This window comes from Saccostrea echinata, unplaced genomic scaffold (assembly GCF_033153115.1).
Source record: "Saccostrea echinata isolate AGI-Se365-2 ecotype Australia unplaced genomic scaffold, CSIRO_AGI_Sech_v1 ptg000002l, whole genome shotgun sequence".
In the NCBI taxonomy this organism is placed as follows: domain Eukaryota; kingdom Metazoa; phylum Mollusca; class Bivalvia; order Ostreida; family Ostreidae; genus Saccostrea; species Saccostrea echinata.
Genome location: NW_026889751.1, coordinates 16,745,508 through 16,769,196, shown reverse-complemented (window position 1 = coordinate 16,769,196; position 23,689 = coordinate 16,745,508). Strand labels below are relative to the sequence as shown.

The window sequence follows — 23,689 nt, the reverse complement described above, 5'->3', positions numbered from 1 at the left end:
AATAAAATTTTGCTTATTTGAGGCTTATAATTATTTATGTAGCTTTACAGTAAATGCTTTTTAAGAATTTTGCAGTGATGTTTGCAAAACATTCTGAAAGCACATATTATAGACATTACGTGAAATGAGCATTTAACTATCCTAACGTTTGTTTACGCTTTACTAACAACCGGACATTAATCGATGAATAATAAGGATGTGGAAATCTGAGAGTGAGGATGTGGTAGTAATGTTTTTAGAAATGGCTTATAGTAAACTGCATGTAGCTCATGACATTAACTAACATGTGGCTGGCGCAGATCTTGCTTGCTTGGCAAAGAATTTATTTCAAGCTTCATCGTTTAAAAAATATACAAAAGAAGATGGGCGTGTTTGGCGTGTACTCTGCAGGAATAAGGCGTACGAAACATTTATAGTATAAATGTCTACGATTTGGTCGGCTGACCACAGCTTGACACACTTTACAAAGACACGCACATGGGAAAATGTTACATTTAGTTTGAAATACTGTGTCGAATTTAATATATCAGTCCGCTTATCTTAATAATTACTACATGTAAGACTTAGTAATAAACACCTATGGAGTATAGTTAAATGCAATTATATGTATATATTAAAGTGTCAGTAGGTTGGAAAAATTGCTTTCGCTTTCGGTGCAACAGAACCAGAATTTATCTAATTGAAAATAAATCAGTACATAAAATTAAACTGACAAAAGAATTGATTGTTTGTACTAAAAAAAATATTAACGCTCCATGCAAGGATCGAACCAAAAATATTTATTTTTCATTGCACTGGACGAGTTACGCATACTACTGAGCTATCACCGCTCCACACACTTTATGGTTTTTAAAGCGACAATGAAGCACCACATTTACACGTTGGAATTTTTTTGGAAAAAGTTCATTTTTTATTGTCTCTGGGTCTTCTCTCCATTTTTTACAAATGTTTGTTCGTCTCTTTGAATTAAAATGCACACAAATAACGTTTCAAAATCATGGAGAGATAACCCAGAGGTAGCAAATTTTTAGAAAAACGTGTTTGAAAATGTAACATTTTGTACCAAATGACTCATCTAGCCAATTTTCAAGTTCTTCTTTAGCAAATCAAAATACAATATCGGGAAAATATTTCCATTTCCTATTTCACAGGAACCCAATACGGCAAAAGAATGCTAAAATTTTATGTGACAGATCAATGAAATTTTCACTTTCCAAGTGCGCCCAGATTCCTGCCGAATGCCAATCAAAAGCGCCCTCGTTCTTAGTATATTCTTGTATTTGATATAAATGGAATGGGTTTTAACTTTATATATTGTATATATTTTCACTATTATTACCGGAAATGTACTATATATTTACTTCATAATTTTTTATTTCATATTCTCTTTCTAGCATGTCGTAGATCTTTTAAGTTGCATTAGTTTTAAGGACCACCAACTAATTTTATACGAAGCTTTAAGAGCCCTCTATACACTGCACACTAGAGAGTTCTGATTTTGTGGTATTTTTATGTAGATAGAGTGATCTGCCCTTTGATCAAGAATAAAATAAATTGAAATGTACAGTTTATTACTTAATTTGCGATCAAATCAAGCATTCATAACACTTTAATAGGCCAAGATGAATAGATAGAACACTTCATTTGCAGGTATTTTGCCCACTTAAGTAAACAACAGTGATTTATGTTCATCAGTACTTCATAGTCTTTGAACATTTTTCCTGGGGGTAAATGCAAGGCACCCTATGCTGAAAATGTGATAGATAAGCTCAATGCTTACACCTTTACATACTATAATTTTCTCAATGTCCAAAAAATAGTTTCCTCTAGTGTGTAGAGGGTCCTTAAACAGAAATGGACGTTTAATGTAAATAATAACTAGTATAGGACTACCAGAATGAAGTGATGCCTTAACTTTGCACTCAAAAGAAAGACAAGCTTAATTAATTGTAATTTATTTTAAATAGGCAATGAACAATTCTGGCAAGATCCATAAATGAGGCAGTTCGTGCTGTACATGTATTTGCAAAGAGCGTAAATACAATTTTACGAAATTCTGTAAAGGAATCGGCTCGAATGTTCGAAACATTTTTCTTTCTTGCTGGTATGTATGAAAAATCTTCAACACGTAAAACAGCATTTGAAATATTCTGCAGCTACAATATTGGGAGGAATGGGCAAATTCCACCCCACAGAAAAGAAACAATTCGGGCGATACATGTAGATCAGTTCACAGGTAATTAAAACGACAAAGTTTTCCTTTGAAATGATCAATAATTTTTTTAACACGATATAGCAGAGATTATTAACATTCTATTTGCTTTTCAAATGCTAGTATTTTTTTGAAGATATGATATATGTTCCTAGGTAACAACAAAGAAATTCTTTAGCGCATACAGGGAATAGGTTGTGGTCACACCGGTGTTACGGGAACGTGTTCCGACTATCTGTTGTGGAATGTTTCTTCTGTACCATGCATGTGTGGCTTGTGTTCAGAAATGGGGTCTGGCTTAAGGGAAGGTATAAATACACCCAAAACATCTCTCGCCACCGACATTGCTATGAATGGCAGAAGAAGGAGAAAACGTAACACGGTGGCAAACCAGCTGCTCAACTCCATTGTTAAATTGATGTAGTGGTCTGAAAGTAAAGTTTTTAAAATTTTTTTAACTTACAGGACCGATATCAAAATATTTTAGCTTTCAAAACAGCAAAAGGTAAAAAAAGGAACTTTTTAAAAAAATATATGCCAAGTCTATGCTGACAATTTACACATTTTAAACCTCAGATTTCTGGTGGAAAATAGTGCAGCATGATGACTTTGTCAAGACCAGCTCAAACGAGAATCATGTATAATCAAAACAATCTTGATTTACAGAAATAAATCCCCTAAGAAATTGATTATTAACAGGCTTAATATGACACAAAAGCATGGTCGTCCATGAAGCTTCACCTTTACGTGTCCGATGCAATATAGTTGTCCATGAAGCTTCACCTTTAGGCTGTCTGATGCCATACAATAAATATGGTCGTCCATGAAGCTTCACCTTTAGGCTGTCTGATGCCATACAATAAATATGGTCGTCCATGAAGCTTCACCTGAATGCTGTCCAATGCCATACAATAAAGCATGGTCGTCCATGAAGCTTCACCTATATGCTGTCCAATGCCATACAATAAATTATGGTCGTCCATGAAGCTTCACCTGAATGCTGTCCAATGCCATACAATAAAGCATGGTCGTCCATGAAACTTCACCTATATGCTGTCCAATGCCATACAATAAATAATGGTCGTCCATGAAGCTTCACCTGAATGCTGTCCAGTGCCATACAATAAATTATGGTCGTCCATGAAGCTTCACCTGAATGTTGTCCAATGCCATACAATAAAGCATGGTCATCCATGAAGCTTCACCTATATGCTGTCGAATGCCATACAATCTACTGATTTCTAGTTTGCGAATTAAAATTACTGCAGACCAGTTAAAACCAAATTCAACGGCATACTAAGTTGTCACAGACTTGAGCTATATTTGGAAATAGTTTTAGACAGTACCTATCTCAAGCATTACTTAAAGTGCTTATAAAATCTGGAACTCATGAGCAATAAAGGTCCACGAGATTTTACAGTCTTGTCTTGTTTAAAAATTTTCATGTCAGTTTAACAAAATCTGACACCCATTTTCATACGCATGTCGAAAAAAATACACATGCCGAGAAAATATCCACGCCTGTCGTTGTTTTTCCCTGGAAATACCAGAGGTGGGGTCAGGATCCAGACCCATAAAACTTAGATGAGCTCACTTTTGATCTTAGTCTCACTTTTCCACCATTAACTCCTTATGTAATTAAAGTGACACTGAGATCAAAAGTGAGTTCGTCTAAGTTTTATGGCCCCGGAGCCAGGTACCTAAAAGGGGGAGTAAGCATACCCTTCGAACGGCCACGCCCTATGTGTCCTACGTTTTGATCAGGTAAGCGGAGTAATCCATACTAAAAAATTTTGACTCAAAATGGTATACTAGTAACATAACCAATGGTAGGTTTATTTGCAAACAAGATCATTATAACGACCATTGAATTTGCAAAACGCTGACTTTAATCGAGTTAGTGTTGACAACTTATATCATCCAATTTCTGTCAGATGTCAGCCTCTCTTAAAAATTAATCATAATCAGGACTAAAAGTCTTGCTCTTAAGTAACGAATCAACAACATACGCAGGTGATTGTGGCACTATAGATAGTCCTGGTCTCAAAAGACTAATAGGTATTGACAGTGAGTAATTCCAATATTTTTTTAATATGAACATCAGAGTACTTGTGTATAAAATCAAAATGATTTTTAACAAAGTAATTTTGTAAATAAGTCACAAAATTTGGAAATTTGCGAGTTCATCTTTATTGAGGAAAATAAAAGAATACATTGATGAAGATTTGTTTGTTTGTATGTTGTTCTCGAGAATTTTTCACTCATATGAAGACGCCACTGAGGAAGAAATCCGACGACTACTCCTACGACGTATTGCTAAGATTTTTGAATTCTTAATTCTAAATCGTGACAAGGTAGAGGAGTCTTTATATATCTAGAACGTTCGAATTCACTTTGTTGACCACTCGCCATAGCACCGAGCCGATATGTATTTTCTTATATGAACATGACCATTAACATTAGTGATTAAAATGTTTAAGACGAATTCTCTTTGATTCAGTTAATGACAAAGTTTATAACATTAAGAAAGATGTAAATGTATAATAATTTATAATAGTAATACTTGCCTTCAGTGAAAGATAGATCCCGTCCAGTAGGTAAAGATACAAGTTCTTTACCTTGAACTAAGTTGTTGATTGCGTGAACAAGATAAGTGTTTTGATGTTATGTGATTTTTATCATGCTGGAATAAATGTACGTTTGTGAATGTCAAGGACATTTGTGAAATCTAGTATAATGCTTACTTTGCGACTTCATACCTACATCGACTATCTTGTTGATGGCCGACGTATTTTGTGTATATTCCTAAAATTCATGCCTTTCATGATACTTACTGGTAAATGCTTATCTTTTGAGGGGGGAGGGGCATCCACTGTTCTATTGTTTCTTGTCAAATTAAAAATAAAATTTTGCCACTACTATGTGGGATGGACATAGGAATACCCCTCCCTACACTTGTCGTCCTCAACTTTCCCTTTAATCCCCCTTTTTCTCTTTCTTTGTTTCTCATTTTCCCCTTTTTCTCCTCTCATACCCCGACTTCTGTCACACCTTTCCATATACGAGGTTTGTCCAGTAAAAAAAAAATTGTCTAGAGTGAAAAATAATCAACAATGCATTCCAACATTTTCACTACACTTTAGTACATTTTTCATCAATATACATAGCAAATTTTAAATAAATATATACTCAAATAAACAAGATATGGCATTTAATATTATGTATGGTATCGTCGTAACGCATAGTCCCAGTTAGTCCGAAATATCTGACGTTTTCCAGGCTTTTTTTCACGATTTTGATATTTTACGTGCCAGGAAAACGTCAGAACCGGCGCCATTAAGAAAACTGGAAATTCCGCCTTCTCCAACCGGAGTTGATTTTCGATACTTGCAAACCAAATTAAATGCCGAACTCACAATTTATCGATAGCCCAATGCTTCTAGTATCGATGAAAAGAAAACCTCACTCCACATTTCGATACAGGATTTGCAAGATTTTAAAATGCACGAAATGAAAACAAATCTCGACAGTCAGATAAAATGTTTTCATCGGATTGTATGTTTTATGAATAAATCATAAAAACGATGTTGGTGAGTTAAAAGTATTGTACTATTGATAAGTCGTGAGTTTGACATTTAATTCGGTTAGCAAGTATCGAAAATCAACCCGAGAATGCCGCCTCCGGTTGGAGGCGGCGAATTCCCAGTTTTCGTAATCGCGCCGGTTCTGACTTTTTCTTGGCACGTAAAATATCAAAATCGTAAAAAAGCCAGGAAAACGTCAGATATTTCGGACTAAGTCCCAGTGTGTGTGTGTATTGGGTTGCAAAAGATCAACGTAAAGGGCTGCGAAGTGACTATATTCATTTATTTAATTTTTGGTCACCTGAGTCACCCATATCCTGTTTTTTTTTCTTCCGTTGTTGTCCGCCGCGTGTCCTCCGATTGATTTCCGTCTTCTTCGAACCATTTTCAACCAGGGTTTAGGCTTGAGGGTGGGGTTAAGTTATTCATAATTGAAAATGCCTTGAATAAAATCTTCTTTACTCATGGAAATGTCTGCATGATTATAATCAGTACTCAACTTTTTTGTAACACAGTGAGGATATAAATTATTATCTTATTTGATATACATATACTGTACCTATATATTTAGTAATATTATTAATATCTGAATTTCTGTGCTGACAATTAAACTTTGCTTACTCTAAATAATACTATCGGTGCATTGAGAAACGGACCCTATTCTTAAATTATAAACTTGCTGACAATTAAACTTTAGAAGAATGAATACAATAAATAGAGCATCTTCATTTGACGGACTATTTTCTGTTCACGAACAATGACATACCTTCTAATCAGGATGCACAATCTAATGTTCAAGGTCCCCAGTGTTTACATAACCAAAGGACATTGCTGTATCCTATATAAGGAACTTCAGTGAGGGGGTGGCTACATCAATATCGATGAAATACTTACAATCACTGACACGGGACCCTAATGATGCAGCTTCCCTTACTAAAGAGTATCAATGGCTTTTAGTTACCATCTTTAAAGATGAAATGATTCTGTGAGCTTTCACCATCTTGAATCAATTATATTTTAACGTATCATTGAATATTGATTTGCCATAATTTGCTCTGACTTTGGTTAGAAAACTTACAAACGTTCCAAAATCTTAATCCAAACAATTATGTTGCATTTTACCTTTGCATTGTGAAATTTCTTGGATCCGCTTTAAATGAACGAAGGCGGGGTAGTTTGTATGAATGAACCAGATTGACGTACGAGCTTTAAACGTGTTTTAAATAGAAATGCATTTAAATCAATTGTAGAGTTCTATATCGTATATATACTCAAACATTGACCATTTCTGTGAAAGCTTACTCGCAGACGACACGTGTGGAACAATTTGACACGAGGGATTATCATGTCTGTGGAAGCTGCCATCAAAGAAAAGATTGCCTCAAAGAAAGTAGTGGTGTACTCCAAAAGCTCATGCCCATTTTGTAAGAAGGCAAAACAAGTATTTCAGAAGTACTTAAACAATAGATTACTAAGTAGAGAAGACTATGAAGTCATCGAGATAGAAAACGATCCCAACTGCGTTGCCATCCAGACTTACATGATGAAGAAAACAGGGGCCAGAACTGTAAATATTTGGTTTACTCTCTGTTGTAAAAGAACTAAATCATTAATTGGCTTTGTAAGAAAATCTATAATTAGTACATTAATGAAGTAGATCTTTAAATCATAGTTGCTAAATAATTTATGTTGAATATCGCAAATTAGTGTTGAAGATGTCACGATTTCACAACGAAATTTTAATATTCTCTTGATTCCTCTCTTCAATAATTTAAATATTTGATTATTTTGCCAGAGTAAGTGCAAATATTAAAGTAATTCAAGAGAAGGTCTTTTAATGCACTATACGCACACGTGTTACCTTTTAGAACATTGTAATTCGAGCTGCACGCTTAGGTATTATTCAAAATAGTCTGATTTAAATCATATTTCTCAATTACTCCCGTATTTTGATTGACGTCATGACGACAGAGTGAGTAGTATAAATTCAATCAGAATTTAGAACATCGTGCTCATTAAGCGTATCACTGGATTTTACAATGCGTGTATTTTAGAACTTGGTAAATAAATGATACGTATAAATAGAACATTGAATTTCATGATTTGTTTTAGGTGCCCCGAGTCTTTGTGAAGGGGAAATTCATTGGCGGCGGGGATCAAGTAGTCGGCAAAGACTCCAGTGGGGAACTCAAAAGACTTCTACAGGATAAAGAATGAAGAATTGTGGATAATGTTTAACTGTAGCTATTTTATCTAGAAGGGTATTACAATATAATGTCCTTTTTATGTCACTTATCATGTTTTATATATGTTTTATATAATGTTTGTTAGCTGTAATAGAAATCTGTGTATAGCAACAACCAAAAACTCAGGCAGAGGAAATTTTCATTAAACCGGTGATATTTGTAAAATTTAGAAAACTTGATGTTTACTTACCAAAAGTCATCAATGTGGCATTTACTTATTGTAATCAGAACTGCAACAAAGGAAAAGGCAAAAATAAAGGCGCAAAATGTAATGAACGGAGGATATTCGACATTTTCTGGTTTAATATGAAATTCACATTACGAGTGGACGGGATTTTATCTTTGACGAGTGCGATGCATCACGAGTGAATTTTCTCTTCATTGCATTTCCTTCGGTCTTACCAAGCTTTTGTTGACATGTGGTACTGACTACTGTGCAATTGAACATACATGTTCGGGTACCACTTGTGAAAATATCAATTTTATTCAATAAATAAATAGTAGGCGAAGTGTTTGAAATTGTGGCTTTCCATGGCCTGAACATTTTAGCGGATGAACGTTTTAGCAAGAAAAAACAGAGGGTTTAGCGGAAAATTTGTTGATATTCTAGCGAAGGTGAGACGGGGAGATGAAAGTATGATTTTGTGCAGAATTTAGTTTACCTACTCAGTAATGTTTAAACAAGCAAATTGGATTCGAGCTAGAAACAAAATCAAATTTTAGTAATCCATCAATTTTGTATTAAAACCAGTCGCAAATGGTATTCCTTTTCTCTCGATTCTTTTCTATATCTCCACTACTTCTATACAGCAGTGTGCAAGTTTTTAACTATGAATAGGTTCATGTGAGAGTGAGTTTTATTCAAGAGAAGATTTTAAAAGTTAAAGTTGGAAATTAAGTCATTTACTTGTAGCTGCAGAACTTTAAGCTCTCTGGTTGAGAAAATTCGGGGATACAAACCAGAGAGCTACAGATCCAAGCATTGAAAAAAACTTACGACTTACGGCGCCAAAATTTTCGACAAAAATATGTCAAAATTGTCATCGAAACTGATTATCTGATCACTGCCTACAACAACACTGATTATCTGACCACTGCCTACAAACACAAAACTGATTATCTGATCACTGCCTACAAACACAACACTGATTATCTGATCACTGCCTACAAACACAACACTGATTATCTGATCACTGCCTTCAAACACAACACTGATTATCTGATCACTGCCTACAAACACAGCACTGATTATCTGATCACTGCCTACAAACACAGCACTGTTTAATGTAACACATTAGCTTATTGTCTGATCAGTGACTACAACGCATTACCCGATTGTCTGATCATCCCTCTCTCCTAAAGCATGGGATCAGTTGTTTTACCCCTACTTTTGTTTTGCTGCTTTCCTTTCAATTCCAAACCGCCCTCTATGGTATTAAAATATCAACATTTCAACTAAGAAAAAAAACTTTCTTGTATACTGACAGTTTTGTTGGGATATTACTGAAACACGCAAGGAAATGAATATACATGTACGCCTGCTGAGAAAAATCTTATTTTTTTTGTTTCATCAAATTTCAAGTACATGTACATATATGTTTAATTAACGATTTTTTTCATCAATTTTCAACTATATGTACATATGAAATTAATCAAAGAAAATTAGATAAATAACAAGGCAGACTAGGTTTTCTTATTTTAGTATGTCCCTACATGGCTTTCAGTAGAAGAGTCTATTACTTAACCAGTCAGGCAGTTCGGAAAAACAAATTCCGGTATGACTCTAGATTATGTAATTGGAGAGGGAAGGCCTAACCCGATTGAATTGAATGACCTAATAGTTTATGTGTTTTTCATATAGATGTTGTAAAATCCTTTTTAGTCTAGGTATCATTAAGTAAGGCAATTATTTGAACTTAGGTAAGGAAACTGCTTATATAATTTTAAAAAAGCACAAATATAAATTAATGGAATGGAATTAAGAATATTAAAGAATGGATTAAAATAGCTAAAAAAAAAAAACCCTGTCCGCATCCACCAATCAACAAAGGAATCTAAAAATTAAAAAATAACAATAACCCCAATCTCACCCCCGAAAACTAAACAAAGGCAGTTTAGAACTTCGTTATCAATTTCAAGCAGGTATATAAGGGAGTCCATTTGTTTCCTTCTGGCACGTTGTATCATCTTTGAAAAAAAAAAACGAGGGGAGGAGGGGAAGAAAACAAAGGCAACTTGCTTAAAATAACTTTGACAAACCAACAAAAGAAAAAAAAAGAAGGGGGGGGGGGCAAACTCGAAAATCTTTTGTTGTGTGTATGTGTGTGTGTGTGTGTGTGGGGGGGGGGGGGGTTAAGGTTAAGACTTCTTTCACAGCAAAATAATGTTTATACTTATTCATACACATTTGCCTAGTTTGCCTATACTGCCAAAAAAAAGTGGTGGGCTAGGCAGCTTTTCAACGAACATTTTAAACAGTAAAAGGATGTGTCCCCTCCCCGCCCCGTGATATACTACGACCCTGTACATGTATTTATTAAGGAAACGGAACAAAAATACTAGTACATCTGATTTACACATGAAATAAACATAAAATATAAGTGAAAGTAACGGTTAAGCAGAACATAAACGGTCACTTTCATAGCTATCCCAGGTTGGTTAAATCCTTATCCAGTCTGGAAGGAATAAAAACCATTTGCTAAGAACATAATCCGCTCAGGTAGAAACATTATCAAGTAACTTTTAAAACCTAAAACTGAACCTAAAACATTCAGTTTGAAACCTTACCAAGTCGGGCAGAAATTATGAATAAGGCAAATTAGAAACCTAATCCACTCATGCAGGAACTGCAAATAGTCAGTTTAGAATGTAACCCAGTCAGGCAGAAACATGAACAAGTCAGTGAAGAACCTAACCCAGTAAGGCAGAATCATAAACAGTCAGTTAAGAACCTAGGCAGGAACATAGAACTGTCAGTTTAGAACCTAACCCAGTCAGGCAGAAACCAAACCCACTCAGGCAGAGTCATACAACAGTCAGTTTAGAACCTAACCACTCAGGCAGAATCATAAAACAGTCAGTTTAGAACCTAACCACTCAGGCAGAAACCATATCCACTCAGGCAGAGTCATAAAACAGTCAGTTTAGAACCTAACCACTCAGGCAGAAACCTTACCCACTCAGGCAGAGTCATAAAACAGTCAGTTTAGAACCTAACCACTCAGGCAGAATCATAAAACAGTCAGTTTAGAACCTAACCCAGTCAGGCAGAAACCTATCCCAGTCAGGCAGAATCATAAAACAGTCAGTTTAGAACCTAACCACTCAGGCAGAAACCTTATCCACTCAGGCAGAGTCATAATACAGTCAGTTGAGAACCTAACCACTCAGGCAGAAACCTTACCCAGTCAGGCAGAGTCATAAAACAGTCAGTTTAGAACCTAACCACTCAGGCAGAATCATAAAACAGTCAGTTTAGAACCTTACCACTCAGGCAGAATCATAAAACAGTCAGTTTAGAACCTAACCACTCAGGCAGAAACCAAACCCACTCAGGCAGAGTCATAAAACAGTCAGTTTAGAACCTAACCACTCAGGTAGAAACCTTACCCACTCAGGCAGAGTCATAAAACAGTCAGTTTAGAACCTAACCACTCAGGCAGAATCATAAAACAGTCAGTTTAGAACCTAACCACTCAGGCAGAAACCTTACCCACTCAGGCAGAGTCATAAAACAGTCAGTTTAGAACCTAACCACTCAGGCAGAATCATAAAACAGTCAGTTTAGAACCTAACCCAGTCAGGCAGAAACCTATCCCAGTCAGGCAGAATCATAAAACAGTCAGTTTAGAACCTAACCACTCAGGCAGAAACCTTATCCACTCAGGCAGAGTCATAATACAGTCAGTTTAGAACCTAACCACTCAGGCAGAAACCTTACCCAGTCAGGCAGAGTCATAAAACAGTCAGTTTAGAACCTAACCACTCAGGCAGAATCATAAAACAGTCAGTTTAGAACCTTACCACTCAGGCAGAATCATAAAACAGTCAGTTTAGAACCTAACCACTCAGGCAGAAACCAAACCCACTCAGGCAGAGTCATAAAACAGTCAGTTTAGAACCTAACCACTCAGGTAGAAACCTTACCCACTCAGGCAGAGTCATAAAACAGTCAGTTTAGAACCTAACCACTCAGGCAGAATCATAAAACAGTCAGTTTAGAACCTAACCACTCAGGCAGAAACCTTACCCACTCAGGCAGAGTCATAAAGCAGTCAGTTTAGAACCTAACCACTCAGGCAGAATCATAAAACAGTCAGTTTAGAACCTAACCACTCAGGCAGAAACCTAACCCAGTCAGGCAGAATCATAAAACAGTCAATGTAGAACCTAACCCAGTCAGGCAGAAACCTTACCCAGTCAGGCAGGGTCATAAAACAGTCAGTTTAGAACCTAACCACTCAGGCAGAATCATAAAACAGTCAATGTAGAACCTAACCCAGTCAGGCAGAATCATAAAACAGTCAGTTTAGAACCTAACCACTCAGGCAGAATCATAAAACAGTCAGTTTAGAACCTAACCACTCAGGCAGAAACCTTACCCACTTAGGCAGAGTCATAAAACAGTCAGTTTAGAACCTAACCACTCAGGCAGAAACCTTACCCACTCAGGCAGGGTCATAAAACAGTCAGTTTAGAACCTAACCACTCAGGCAGAATCATAAAACAGTCAGTTTAGAACCTAACCCAGTCAGGCAGAAACCTATCCCAGTCAGGCAGAGTCATAAAACAGTCAGTTTAGAACCTAACCACTCAGGCAGAAACCTTATCCACTCAGGCAGAGTCATAATACAGTCAGTTTAGAACCTAACCACTCAGGCAGAAACCTTACCCAGTCAGGCAGAGTCATAAAACAGTCAGTTTAGAACCTAACCACTCAGGCAGAATCATAAAACAGTCAGTTTAGAACCTTACCACTCAGGCAGAATCATAAAACAGTCAGTTTAGAACCTAACCACTCAGGCAGAAACCAAACCCACTCAGGCAGAGTCATAAAACAGTCAGTTTAGAACCTAACCACTCAGGTAGAAACCTTACCCACTCAGGTAGAGTCATAAAACAGTCAGTTTAGAACCTAACCACTCAGGCAGAATCATAAAACAGTCAGTTTAGAACCTAACCACTCAGGTAGAAACCTTACCCACTCAGGCAGAGTCATAAAACAGTCAGTTTAGAACCTAACCACTCAGGCAGAATCATAAAACAGTCAGTTTAGAACCTAACCACTCAGGCAGAAACCTTACCCACTCAGGCAGAGTCATAAAACAGTCAGTTTAGAACCTAACCCAGTAAGGCAGAAACCTTATCCACTCAGGCAGAGTCATAATACAGTCAGTTTAGAACCTAACCACTCAGGCAGAAACCTTACCCAGTCAGGCAGAGTCATAAAACAGTCAGTTTAGAACCTAACCACTCAGGCAGAATCATAAAACAGTCAGTTTAGAACCTTACCACTCAGGCAGAATCATAAAACAGTCAGTTTAGAACCTAACCACTCAGGCAGAAACCAAACCCACTCAGGCAGAGTCATAAAACAGTCAGTTTAGAACCTAACCACTCAGGTAGAAACCTTACCCACTCAGGCAGAGTCATAAAACAGTCAGTTTAGAACCTAACCACTCAGGCAGAATCATAAAACAGTCAGTTTAGAACCTAACCACTCAGGCAGAAACCTTACCCACTCAGGCAGAGTCATAAAGCAGTCAGTTTAGAACCTAACCACTCAGGCAGAATCATAAAACAGTCAGTTTAGAACCTAACCACTCAGGCAGAAACCTAACCCAGTCAGGCAGAATCATAAAACAGTCAATGTAGAACCTAACCCAGTCAGGCAGAAACCTTACCCAGTCAGGCAGGGTCATAAAACAGTCAGTTTAGAACCTAACCACTCAGGCAGAATCATAAAACAGTCAATGTAGAACCTAACCCAGTCAGGCAGAATCATAAAACAGTCAGTTTAGAACCTAACCACTCAGGCAGAATCATAAAACAGTCAGTTTAGAACCTAACCACTCAGGCAGAAACCTTACCCACTTAGGCAGAGTCATAAAACAGTCAGTTTAGAACCTAACCACTCAGGCAGAAACCTTACCCACTCAGGCAGGGTCATAAAACAGTCAGTTTAGAACCTAACCACTCAGGCAGAATCATAAAACAGTCAGTTTAGAACCTAACCCAGTCAGGCAGAAACCTATCCCAGTCAGGCAGAGTCATAAAACAGTCAGTTTAGAACCTAACCACTCAGGCAGAAACCTTATCCACTCAGGCAGAGTCATAATACAGTCAGTTTAGAACCTAACCACTCAGGCAGAAACCTTACCCAGTCAGGCAGAGTCATAAAACAGTCAGTTTAGAACCTAACCACTCAGGCAGAATCATAAAACAGTCAATTTAGAACCTAACCACTCAGGCAGAATCATAAAACAGTCAGTTTAGAACCTAACCACTCAGGCAGAAACCTAACCCAGTCAGACAGAATCATAAAACAGTCAGTTTAGAACCTAACCACTCAGGCAGAATCATAAAACAGTCAGTTTAGAACCTAACCACTCAGGCAGAAACCAAACCCACTCAGGCAGAGTCATAAAACAGTCAGTTTAGAACCTAACCACTCAGGCAGAGTCATAAAACAGTCAGTTTAGAACCTAACCACTCAGGCAGAAACCTTACCCACTCAGGCAGAGTCATAAAACAGTCAGTTTAGAACCTAACCACTCAGGCAGAATTAAAACAGTCAATTTAGAACCTAACCCAGTCAGGCGGAAACCTAACCCAATCAGATAAGTAGTGTCTGGAGTATAAATATCAAAATACTAGTATATCATTGAATAAACAACTGGTTCTTTATATGCAACAATTGGTCTTGTTAAAGCTGAACCCAACTCTTTAATAGGCTTAATTAAGCCATATTATTTTTCTTGTTTCCTATGTCAGCACTGGAACCCACACCTGACTAATTTAACCTGGTCACTGTTGGGTGTAGTGCATGTATTTTTTGTTTACATTTTGTTTTATTGAGGGTGCATTTATGTTTATTTTACTTTGTAATGCAATGACCAGTGCAACTGACATCGAATATCTTGGGTAATTATTTTTCTTGAAGTGGCAGAGGCACACAGATGTCATTTCTGTTGTGCCCAAGTCCATCATAATGACATGAAAGAGATGTCTGTTCAGGTAAACTCTGTAAAGCTAAATACATTGAACATGTTTTCTGTGCTTTCTACATCTTTATTCTTAAATTCTCCCATATCATTCTTGAGGTGTTGATTTCTCAAAGTTCAATTTTCACCATTTAAGGATAGTGCAATTATAGACTTACTCTGTTGTCCAATCCACTCAGTATATTTGTATTTTATATTTCACTTTATAATCATAATTCGTGTGTATAAAAAGGAAGTTTTTTTTTTTTTAAATCACCACCTTTTTCTTTAATTTGAACTGAAAATGAACACAAGAAAATCTACAGAAGTTCATAACTTTATTGCTTTCAATCCGTTTTGTATTCTCTGTGTACATTACTACATCATTCATCAAGTGAATTATAAAGGCCTAAAACAATGAAATTACAGTCAAACTTTGATACCTCGGACTCAACGGAACTGAAAAGAAACTTGGAGGAATTGAGAGACCAATGATGAAATATAAATACAAAAAAGTGACTGAAACTTCCAAATCACTTTGAATTATCCATGGTATTTGAGATATCAGTGTTCAAAATACTGAAGTTCAACTGTACTTAGAGTTCCCTTAATCCCCCAGTCAGGTTCTTAATGAAGCAAAATACAATCTAACAAACATGTAGTAATGTGACTGAGGTTACATCAAATTCTTCAAATAATAAACAACATAATATTATACAGTTATGGAATGGGTATGAGGGAAATAGCAAATTTATGGTTCCCCAAGGGAGGAAACTATTTCCCGAGGCAGCGAAGCCGCCGAGGGAAACAGTTTCCTACCGAGGGAACCATAAATTTGATATTTCCCAAGTACCCATTCCATAACTGCTTTATTATACAGAAACAATCATGGGAGATTTATTAAACTAGAGACTCAGACATTTTTAAAAACAATACAGAGGTATTTAAATAATCACAATTGCATATGATCAAAAATATTGTAAGATAACTAATACATCAATACCGAGGAAAATAGAATTATTAAAAAAAATATAAAATAATTTCACTGACACTTCGAAGGATTATTGTTGCCTTCATTTTGCTAGAATATTTAAGTATGATTTTGACATCGCATGTCGAAATGTTTTGACGTCATACTTACATTGCTAATAACATTACGTCACAGACTCGAGATTCCTTGAATGCTCCGCCCACTGTTCATTTTAATTGGTTAAAATTATTAATATTCATGAGGGAGTAGTCCCAGGGAGTAGCTCCGATTTTTCAGGGAGTAGTCCCCAGATGAGGGAAATAGTATCTTCTCAGGGAAATAGACAGTTTTATGGTATTAATTTTATATAGAGTAATAACAGTAGAGGTATAATAAAATCTACAGTACAATGTTCTCTGTGTACACTTCTAGATCTTTCATTAGAATGGATTATATAGGCCTTAAATCAGTAGAATTTCGTGTTAAATGCTTCAGCCAATTTCCTTGAACAAAGTTGCCCATGTGGCACAGTAGTAAGAGCGTCCGCTCTAGAGTCACAAAGTAAGGAGTTGATCCTTACGTCATGGGTTCGAATCCCACTGTGGGACGTGGATACCAGTCCTTCGGATGAGACTGTATAAACCAAGGTCCTGTGATACAGTAGGTGCTGACACAAAAAAGATCCCTCACTGCTCAATGGCCCCGAGTGCCGAGTATAGGTCAAAATTTGCAGCTCTCCACCAGCAAGTGGTGGCGTCTCCATATCAGTGAAAAATTCTCAAGAGGGACGTTAAACAACAAACAAACGATCAAAGTCTTTATGTACATGAAAATAATTAAATTATGAAAACAGAGCTTCTAACAAAATCTTCTATGAAATATACATGATGTAATACAAGAATTATATCTACAATACAACACACATGCACACATACATCTTTAACAATGATATGCTATACTATATACAGTGTTCAGTTTGTTTTACGATGTAAAGCTAATCTCAGCATCTTCTTAAAAATTATTGACAGGCTGGTTTCTTTCAAGCACTGGCACCAAGTGAAAAGAAGATGTTCACAGTAGGATTTAAACATTAATTAGCCCCAAAAAATGCAGATCAATAAGAGACAAGTATAAATCTAGTACAATAATACTGATTGTGCATCATAAAATGATATACATGTCACTGACATTGAAGAACAATAAATTGCACAAACACAATAAAAGTGCTGAAATTTTTAACTACATTTGATTTACAGTGAGTTGGCAATAAATAAACAAAACATTTCACTAAAACATAAAGTCTCAATCGACTTATGGACCAGAATTTTTTTACACTACAATGATTATAAATATAGACTGGTGACTAGAAACCAAAATGTCTTAGATTTATACATAAGACTTATACATAGAATAGTGTAGCTAATCTTTCTGATCAAATTCTACAGCTGCATGCAGAGAATATGACAGATGATTTGGTGACAATAATTGACCTGCATGCCAACACTTTCACTGAAAGGGAGTGAATATTCCCTCGTAAGTGCAAACATGCTATATGTACATTTGCAATGCAACTGATTTGTTGTTTGTGATCTTAGTTAATCATACTTATAAGTTAAATTATAGACATTTCTATTTTAAAACATCTTTTATTCCTGTCCTCATATGTCAGGCCAGTACTGTGGCAAACTAAATTTGTAACAGCTTCCTTTAGTATCACAAATGGAAGGCACTTGTGTCTCATTCTGAAAAAAAAAGGAAAAATTTCAATATAATATTCTATATATATATATATATATATATATATATATATATATATATATATATATATATATATATATATATATATATTAGGGATGTCAACGAGTACCCCGTTAACTGGGTACTCGATCGAACGTCCGAATATCGAATACTAAAAATGGTACTCGGTTACTCGGATATGTATTTTTTCTTATTTCAATGTACATATTTTTTCAAAAACTTATCAAAAAATAACTTAAATATGCATATGGGTAATTAGCGTGTCATCATCTACACATGTAAACACCCAATATAGCCTATGGCTGTGTATATACAGTAATTAGTGACCAATCACCTGGTACACAGCTGTTCTCACCTATTGTGGTCCTTAATTTTTTTATGGCTTCCATGATTGTTTTTCAGTGAACATTGTTCAATATGGTCTATTATCTTCAAATCATTTTTACATAATTTAGTTAATATACGGCAGCGAAATCGGACATGCATAGAAATGCCCCTACCCACTTCAAAATAAGTAAAGATTTAAAAAAATGTTTAAAGTCAGTTTCCATAGCAAGTTTAGTGTATACGGGGGAAACAACCAACATATGAAAAAATATTAGACTAGCGATCCAAACAACATCCGTTCCTTCTCTTTCGCTAGTCTAATCATCACAAATCTGCATAACAGATTGTCCTCCTTTTGCATTGATGAAATAGATCCTAAACAAGAACTGTAAACTATCTGTAATTTTGATGTATTAATTGCGTCATTTGTGTTAATTTAATAAATAAATTTAGTACCAAAAATCATTTCTGTTGGACTCCATGTCTCCATGTTTACATACATTCATAAAAAGCGATAAAAACAGCTTTGGGGTCTAACAAATTAACAATTAAAAATTAACAAACTTGTATTTACATTTATATATATATATATATATATATATATATATATATATATATATATATATATATATATATATTGTGTCTGCTTTCCTTTGATACCAAATACAAGAGACCCATGGGCCACATTGCTCATCTGAGCACATTGGCCTAAGAAAAAGCACAAATCAGTTCAGTATTGAATAGTATTTGATTCCCCATTGTGGCCCAACCCTGGCCTAACCCCAGGGGTTATCATTTGAACAAACTTGAATCTACACTACCTGAGGATGCTTCCAAATCAATATGACTAATAATGGCTTTAATGTTCTTGAAAAGAATACCGGTTATTTTTAAAGATTCATTCTACCCCCGGGGATTATCATTTGAACAAACTTGAATATAAACTATGTAAAGAAAGTTTCCTATAAGTTTGAACTTTTTTGGTCAAGTGGTTCTTGAGAAGAAGAATTTTAAAGATGCCACCACATTTTCACTTTTTCTGAAATATCTTCCCTTGAAAGAGGACATGGCCCTTCATTTGATCAAACTTGAATCCCCTTTACCCTAGGATGCTTAATGGCAAGTTTGGTTGAAATTGGCCTAATGGTTCTGGAAGAGAAGTCGAAAACGTGAAAAGTTTACGGACAGAAGACAGACAGACTAGTAGACAGATAAAATGTGATCGGAAAAGCTCACTTGAGCTTTCAGGTCAGGTGAGCTAAGAAGTATATGTAAGGAAAAGTCCTGAACTTCTATAATTTTCTTGGATGTTCTTAAATAGAACAGGACAGGACATCTACTGCATAAATGTATCAGAAGGAATAAACTTCCAAACTTACCAAGAAAAATCAATCAAGATCCTCTCCAGTTCTTCATTTTCATAGTTAAAAAGAACTCTGCTCCAAAAACTTTAACCTGGGACACCAACACCAATGCTGAGGGTATCACATAAGGTTCCCCAATTTCGTTGAGTTGAGCTAAAAACTAAGAAATGATTTTTTGTATTATATTCTATGACATTTCTTGTATAAGTATCTCATTCAATTTCAATTACATCATTTACAATGATATATTATCATAGGTGAATAGCAGATGGGAATAATTTCTCTCAGTAGAATATAAATTAATGAAGCTCAGTTCAAGCCCTGCCCCAAACCCGGACACTTGACAAAGTGTTCCAAAATTTAAAACATTTGTTAAAAATGCCCTTGCTCAACACAACTTTGTACTCTTTTTGTCTCCTAGTTGCCCAGGAGCATAGATGAAGATTTTCAAAGAAATAACGATGTTCAGATTCCACACAGCCCCACATAAACACCAAAAGACCTGACTCAGGGGGCTATTATTTTCATAACTTTAAAAGAGGTACCCTTGCTCATCATAACCATACCATTCATTTGTCTGCTTAATACCACTAGGTAAAGAAGAAGATATTTAGAAAATTTATGCATTTCACTATCTTATCTAAAGAACACCTAAACACTCTGACCTAGATTGAGCCATGAAATTCACCATTTTGAAAGAGGCACCTTTGCTCATCATAACTATGCTTTTATTTTTGGTTAGCTCAATATCCAGGTGCAGAAATGAAAATTTCCAAAGATATATTGCATATATATATACTTTAATAGGCCCCCAAAACACCAGAACCATTGACCTTGGAGCACCACATTTAACAATTTTAAAAGAAGTTTCTTGCTCATCAAGCACTAAATTCATGTGCTAAATACCCAGTAAAACCTCACCCTGACACCAGAACCCCTGACTTTGGAGCCACTTATACTTAGATTTCTGCTTAATACCCAGGAGCAAAGATGATTTTCAAAGAAAAACATACCGGCACACAAGCATCAATAAAGCCCCACCCTAACACCAGATCCCCAGGGCCTGGGGCCAAAAATTTTACAATTTAAGTAGAGGTGCCCTTGCTTATTAGAACCATGCACCTAGTTTACCTGATAAGTTATACAGAGAGGAGAAGGTTTTTAAAAAAAATTAATCAATTTTCATTATATGATCATTAGAGCTCTGCCCTAACTCCAGAATCCCTAACCCTCCTTCATGAATTTCAAAGTTTTGGTAAGGGCTCAGTGCTTATTACAATCATGCCAACAGTTTGACTGCTAGATGTCCAGGAGTTATGATGAAGATTTTGAAAGATTGCACTAATTTTGATGGTTTAAACTCCACCCCTCAGTCCCCAGGGGGAGGGGGGGAGTGACCATGAAATTCAAAATTTTTGTACCCCTTCACTTATTAATGCTATTCCAAAATTAGTTGAAATTGGTTCAAAGGTTCAAGAGAAAAAGCTTAAAAAAAGACCTATAGTTTATGACCAACAAATGACACACATCCACAGAAAAGTGACTCAGGTGACCTAAAAATATATTTCTTTGTACATAACTTGTCTCCTAATGTGGTCTTATCCTATATGGGGGTCATGATTTGCATAAATTTGAAACTGCACTACTTGAGGATCCTTGCTTATTAGACTTCCTTAACAAAGCCAAGCTGCTCTTTAGGAAAAAAAAAGATTTATAAGTATTTTTCCTATATATATGTATTCCTGTGTCAAATCTTTCCTGATCCTAAATTCTGGGACCACAGTTTGAACAAATTTGAATAGATCTACTCTTTTGTCTAATCCTAATATAAACTCCTTTAGTTGCATGATAGGCTTCTTGATTGTAAACATGACCTTTTATGCACTATAGCTACATATAATCAGTACAATATAAAACAAGAGGCCCATGAGCCACAATGCTCATCTGAGGAATACAACCCTTCTTCATCAACAGATTCTTTTTCCTGTACATATTCCTACTTAAAATTTGATATCATATTGTAGCCCCACCCTTTTCCCAAGAGTCATGATTAACAAACTTGAAATTACACACCCGAGGATGCTTCCATGTAATCATGACTAATCATGACTTTGCTTGAGATTTATACAGATTTTTCCTATATATTTGTAGGTAATACTTTCATCCTCTACTGTGTCCCCACCCTACCCCCAGGCATCATGCTTTGAAAAACTTGAATCTAAAAAAGTTGTTGTGGGTGCTTTATTGTCAATATGACTAATCATGCCTTTGCTGTTCTTAATACAAAATAAGATTTTCCCTATGTATTCCCATGTAAAACTCTGATTGCCTGCACTTGCCCCACCATACTCCCAGGGACATGAATTGTATAAAACTTAATTTATTCTATGTCAGGAAGCTTTTACTTGGGTTTCATATTTTCAAGCCTAGTGGTTCTTAAGAACATTTGAACGATCATACCAAATTTTTACTGTTTCTTAATTATCTCTGCTGGGAAGAGATGTGGTCCTTTGTCAGAATGAATTTCCTTTACCAAAGCATGCTTTGTACGAAGTTTGTTTGAAATTGACACAGTGGTTCTAGAAAAGAAGATGAAAATGTGAAAAATTATGAAGGAGATGGACAAATGCACAAATTTTGATCAGAAAGAGCTCACTTGAGCCTCCAGCTGATATGAGTTAATGCTAAATAGAGATGTTAGTGTGAAATAATTAATTCAGGAGGTAATTGAATTAGATCCCTCTTCCTTAAAACTTTGATCATTTTTTGTGGTCCCATCCTACCCCAGGAGTTCATGAATTGAACAAACTTCAATCTACACTACCTGAGGATGCTTCCCCCACTTCTGCCCCACTCTACACCCCGTGGTCATGATTTGAGCACACTTCAACCTACACAACCTGAGGATAATTCAATATAAATATGACTGATCATTAGTTTGCTGTTCTTGAGAAGATTTTTAAAGATATTTCCTATATATTTCTATTTATAAATTTGATCCCCTGTTGTGGCCCCATGGTTAAGCTGTGCTTAAGATGAATATTCTTTAATGAGTTTTCCTATATATACCTATGTAAAAATTGTTCCCCTGTTGTGACCCCGCCCTGAAAAAAATAAGGCAGAACATTCAAGAACTTAATGAAAATTGTGGACTTCCTGATACCACATCAGAGCGGAAGGACATGCCAGATATAATAATGCCACCTTCAGTGCCATTCCAAGCTGCCACCAATGTGACTTATACCACAAGTGAAAATGTTACTCAGAGGAAAAATGTTGTGGCAGTGTTGTGTGGGAATAAACTATGCAAGAAAGGCAGACACCTGAGAAGCAAAGGAAAGGAAGTTTTCTGCCTAAGACACGAAGACTGCACTGCAACCATTCCTCCAGAGGCTACCACTGAAGATGAGAAGAGATGGGCTGCAAAATGGTGAGTTACAAAGTGATGACCGTCCACTAGTCATTTCCCATTTCACCAGTGATGGAGATGGAGCAGCTGCATCTGGTGAATCTGAAAAACAAGGACATGTCATTGAAAACCTTAAAGACTTGCATCATTTCTTTGACTCTCAAAGACAACAGAAGAAATCCAAAACTGCGAAAAATCCAAAACTGTTAAAATGCATGTACAGTATATATCTCAAAGAAAATACTGTAGATCTAAAAGATATCAGCTCTACAATAAAACATAGGTAATCAAAGATTACATAACTCAACTCAATGAATGTTTGTGTAAGGCAAAGTCCCACACTAAACAAATAACCTAGTAGTGTGCATCCCTAGATGCAACATTTATGCAATTTTGTTCTGATAGGGCTTTACAGTTACTTGGGAATGAACTAATCTAAGAACTTTTAACTTGCCAATTATCCAGAAATCCAGCATCTGAAGCGAGTTTGAGAATGTTCATCCCTTGATGCATCATCCTTGCAAGTTCGGTTCAGAAAGGCCTTATAGATTCTTGGTAATGGACCTGAACCAAAAACTTTAACCTGGTCACTCATCTGGAATATGTAGATCAAATCA

The 23,689-nt window shown here is 36.0% G+C and overlaps 1 protein-coding gene and 2 long non-coding RNA genes across 3 annotated transcripts; 1 reads left to right on the top strand and 2 right to left on the bottom strand.

The window, feature by feature from the left end:
• Nucleotides 1-1,939: 1,939 nt before the first annotated feature.
• Nucleotides 1,940-6,723, bottom strand: LOC133200791 (uncharacterized). The gene is made up of 2 exons (XR_009723004.1): nucleotides 6,691-6,723; nucleotides 1,940-2,640 (listed from the first exon to the last, which is right to left on the bottom strand). It is a non-coding gene; the product is annotated as an uncharacterized LOC133200791 (long non-coding RNA).
• A 418-nt stretch (nucleotides 6,724-7,141) lies between these two features.
• On the top strand, nucleotides 7,142-8,013 carry LOC133203024 (uncharacterized). Its single transcript, XM_061338884.1, has 2 exons — nucleotides 7,142-7,363; nucleotides 7,909-8,013. The coding sequence occupies exons 1-2, from the start codon at nucleotides 7,142-7,144 to the stop codon at nucleotides 8,011-8,013; spliced, it is 327 nt and encodes a 108-aa protein (XP_061194868.1).
• Nucleotides 8,014-17,463: 9,450 nt separating this feature from the next.
• On the bottom strand, nucleotides 17,464-23,010 carry LOC133200785 (uncharacterized). Its single transcript, XR_009723003.1, has 3 exons — nucleotides 22,987-23,010; nucleotides 19,679-19,823; nucleotides 17,464-17,956 (listed from the first exon to the last, which is right to left on the bottom strand). It is a non-coding gene; the product is annotated as an uncharacterized LOC133200785 (long non-coding RNA).
• Nucleotides 23,011-23,689: the final 679 nt, after the last annotated feature.

Excerpts from the sequence above, each read along its gene's own strand:
- LOC133203024 (XM_061338884.1), top strand. The coding sequence starts at position 7,142 with ATGTCTGTGGAAGCTGCCATCAAAGAAAAGATTGCCTCAAAGAAAGTA. Across the intron at positions 7,364-7,908 it reads AGAAAACAGGGGCCAGAACT|GTGCCCCGAGTCTTTGTGAA; the intron begins GTAAATATTTGG and ends GATTTGTTTTAG.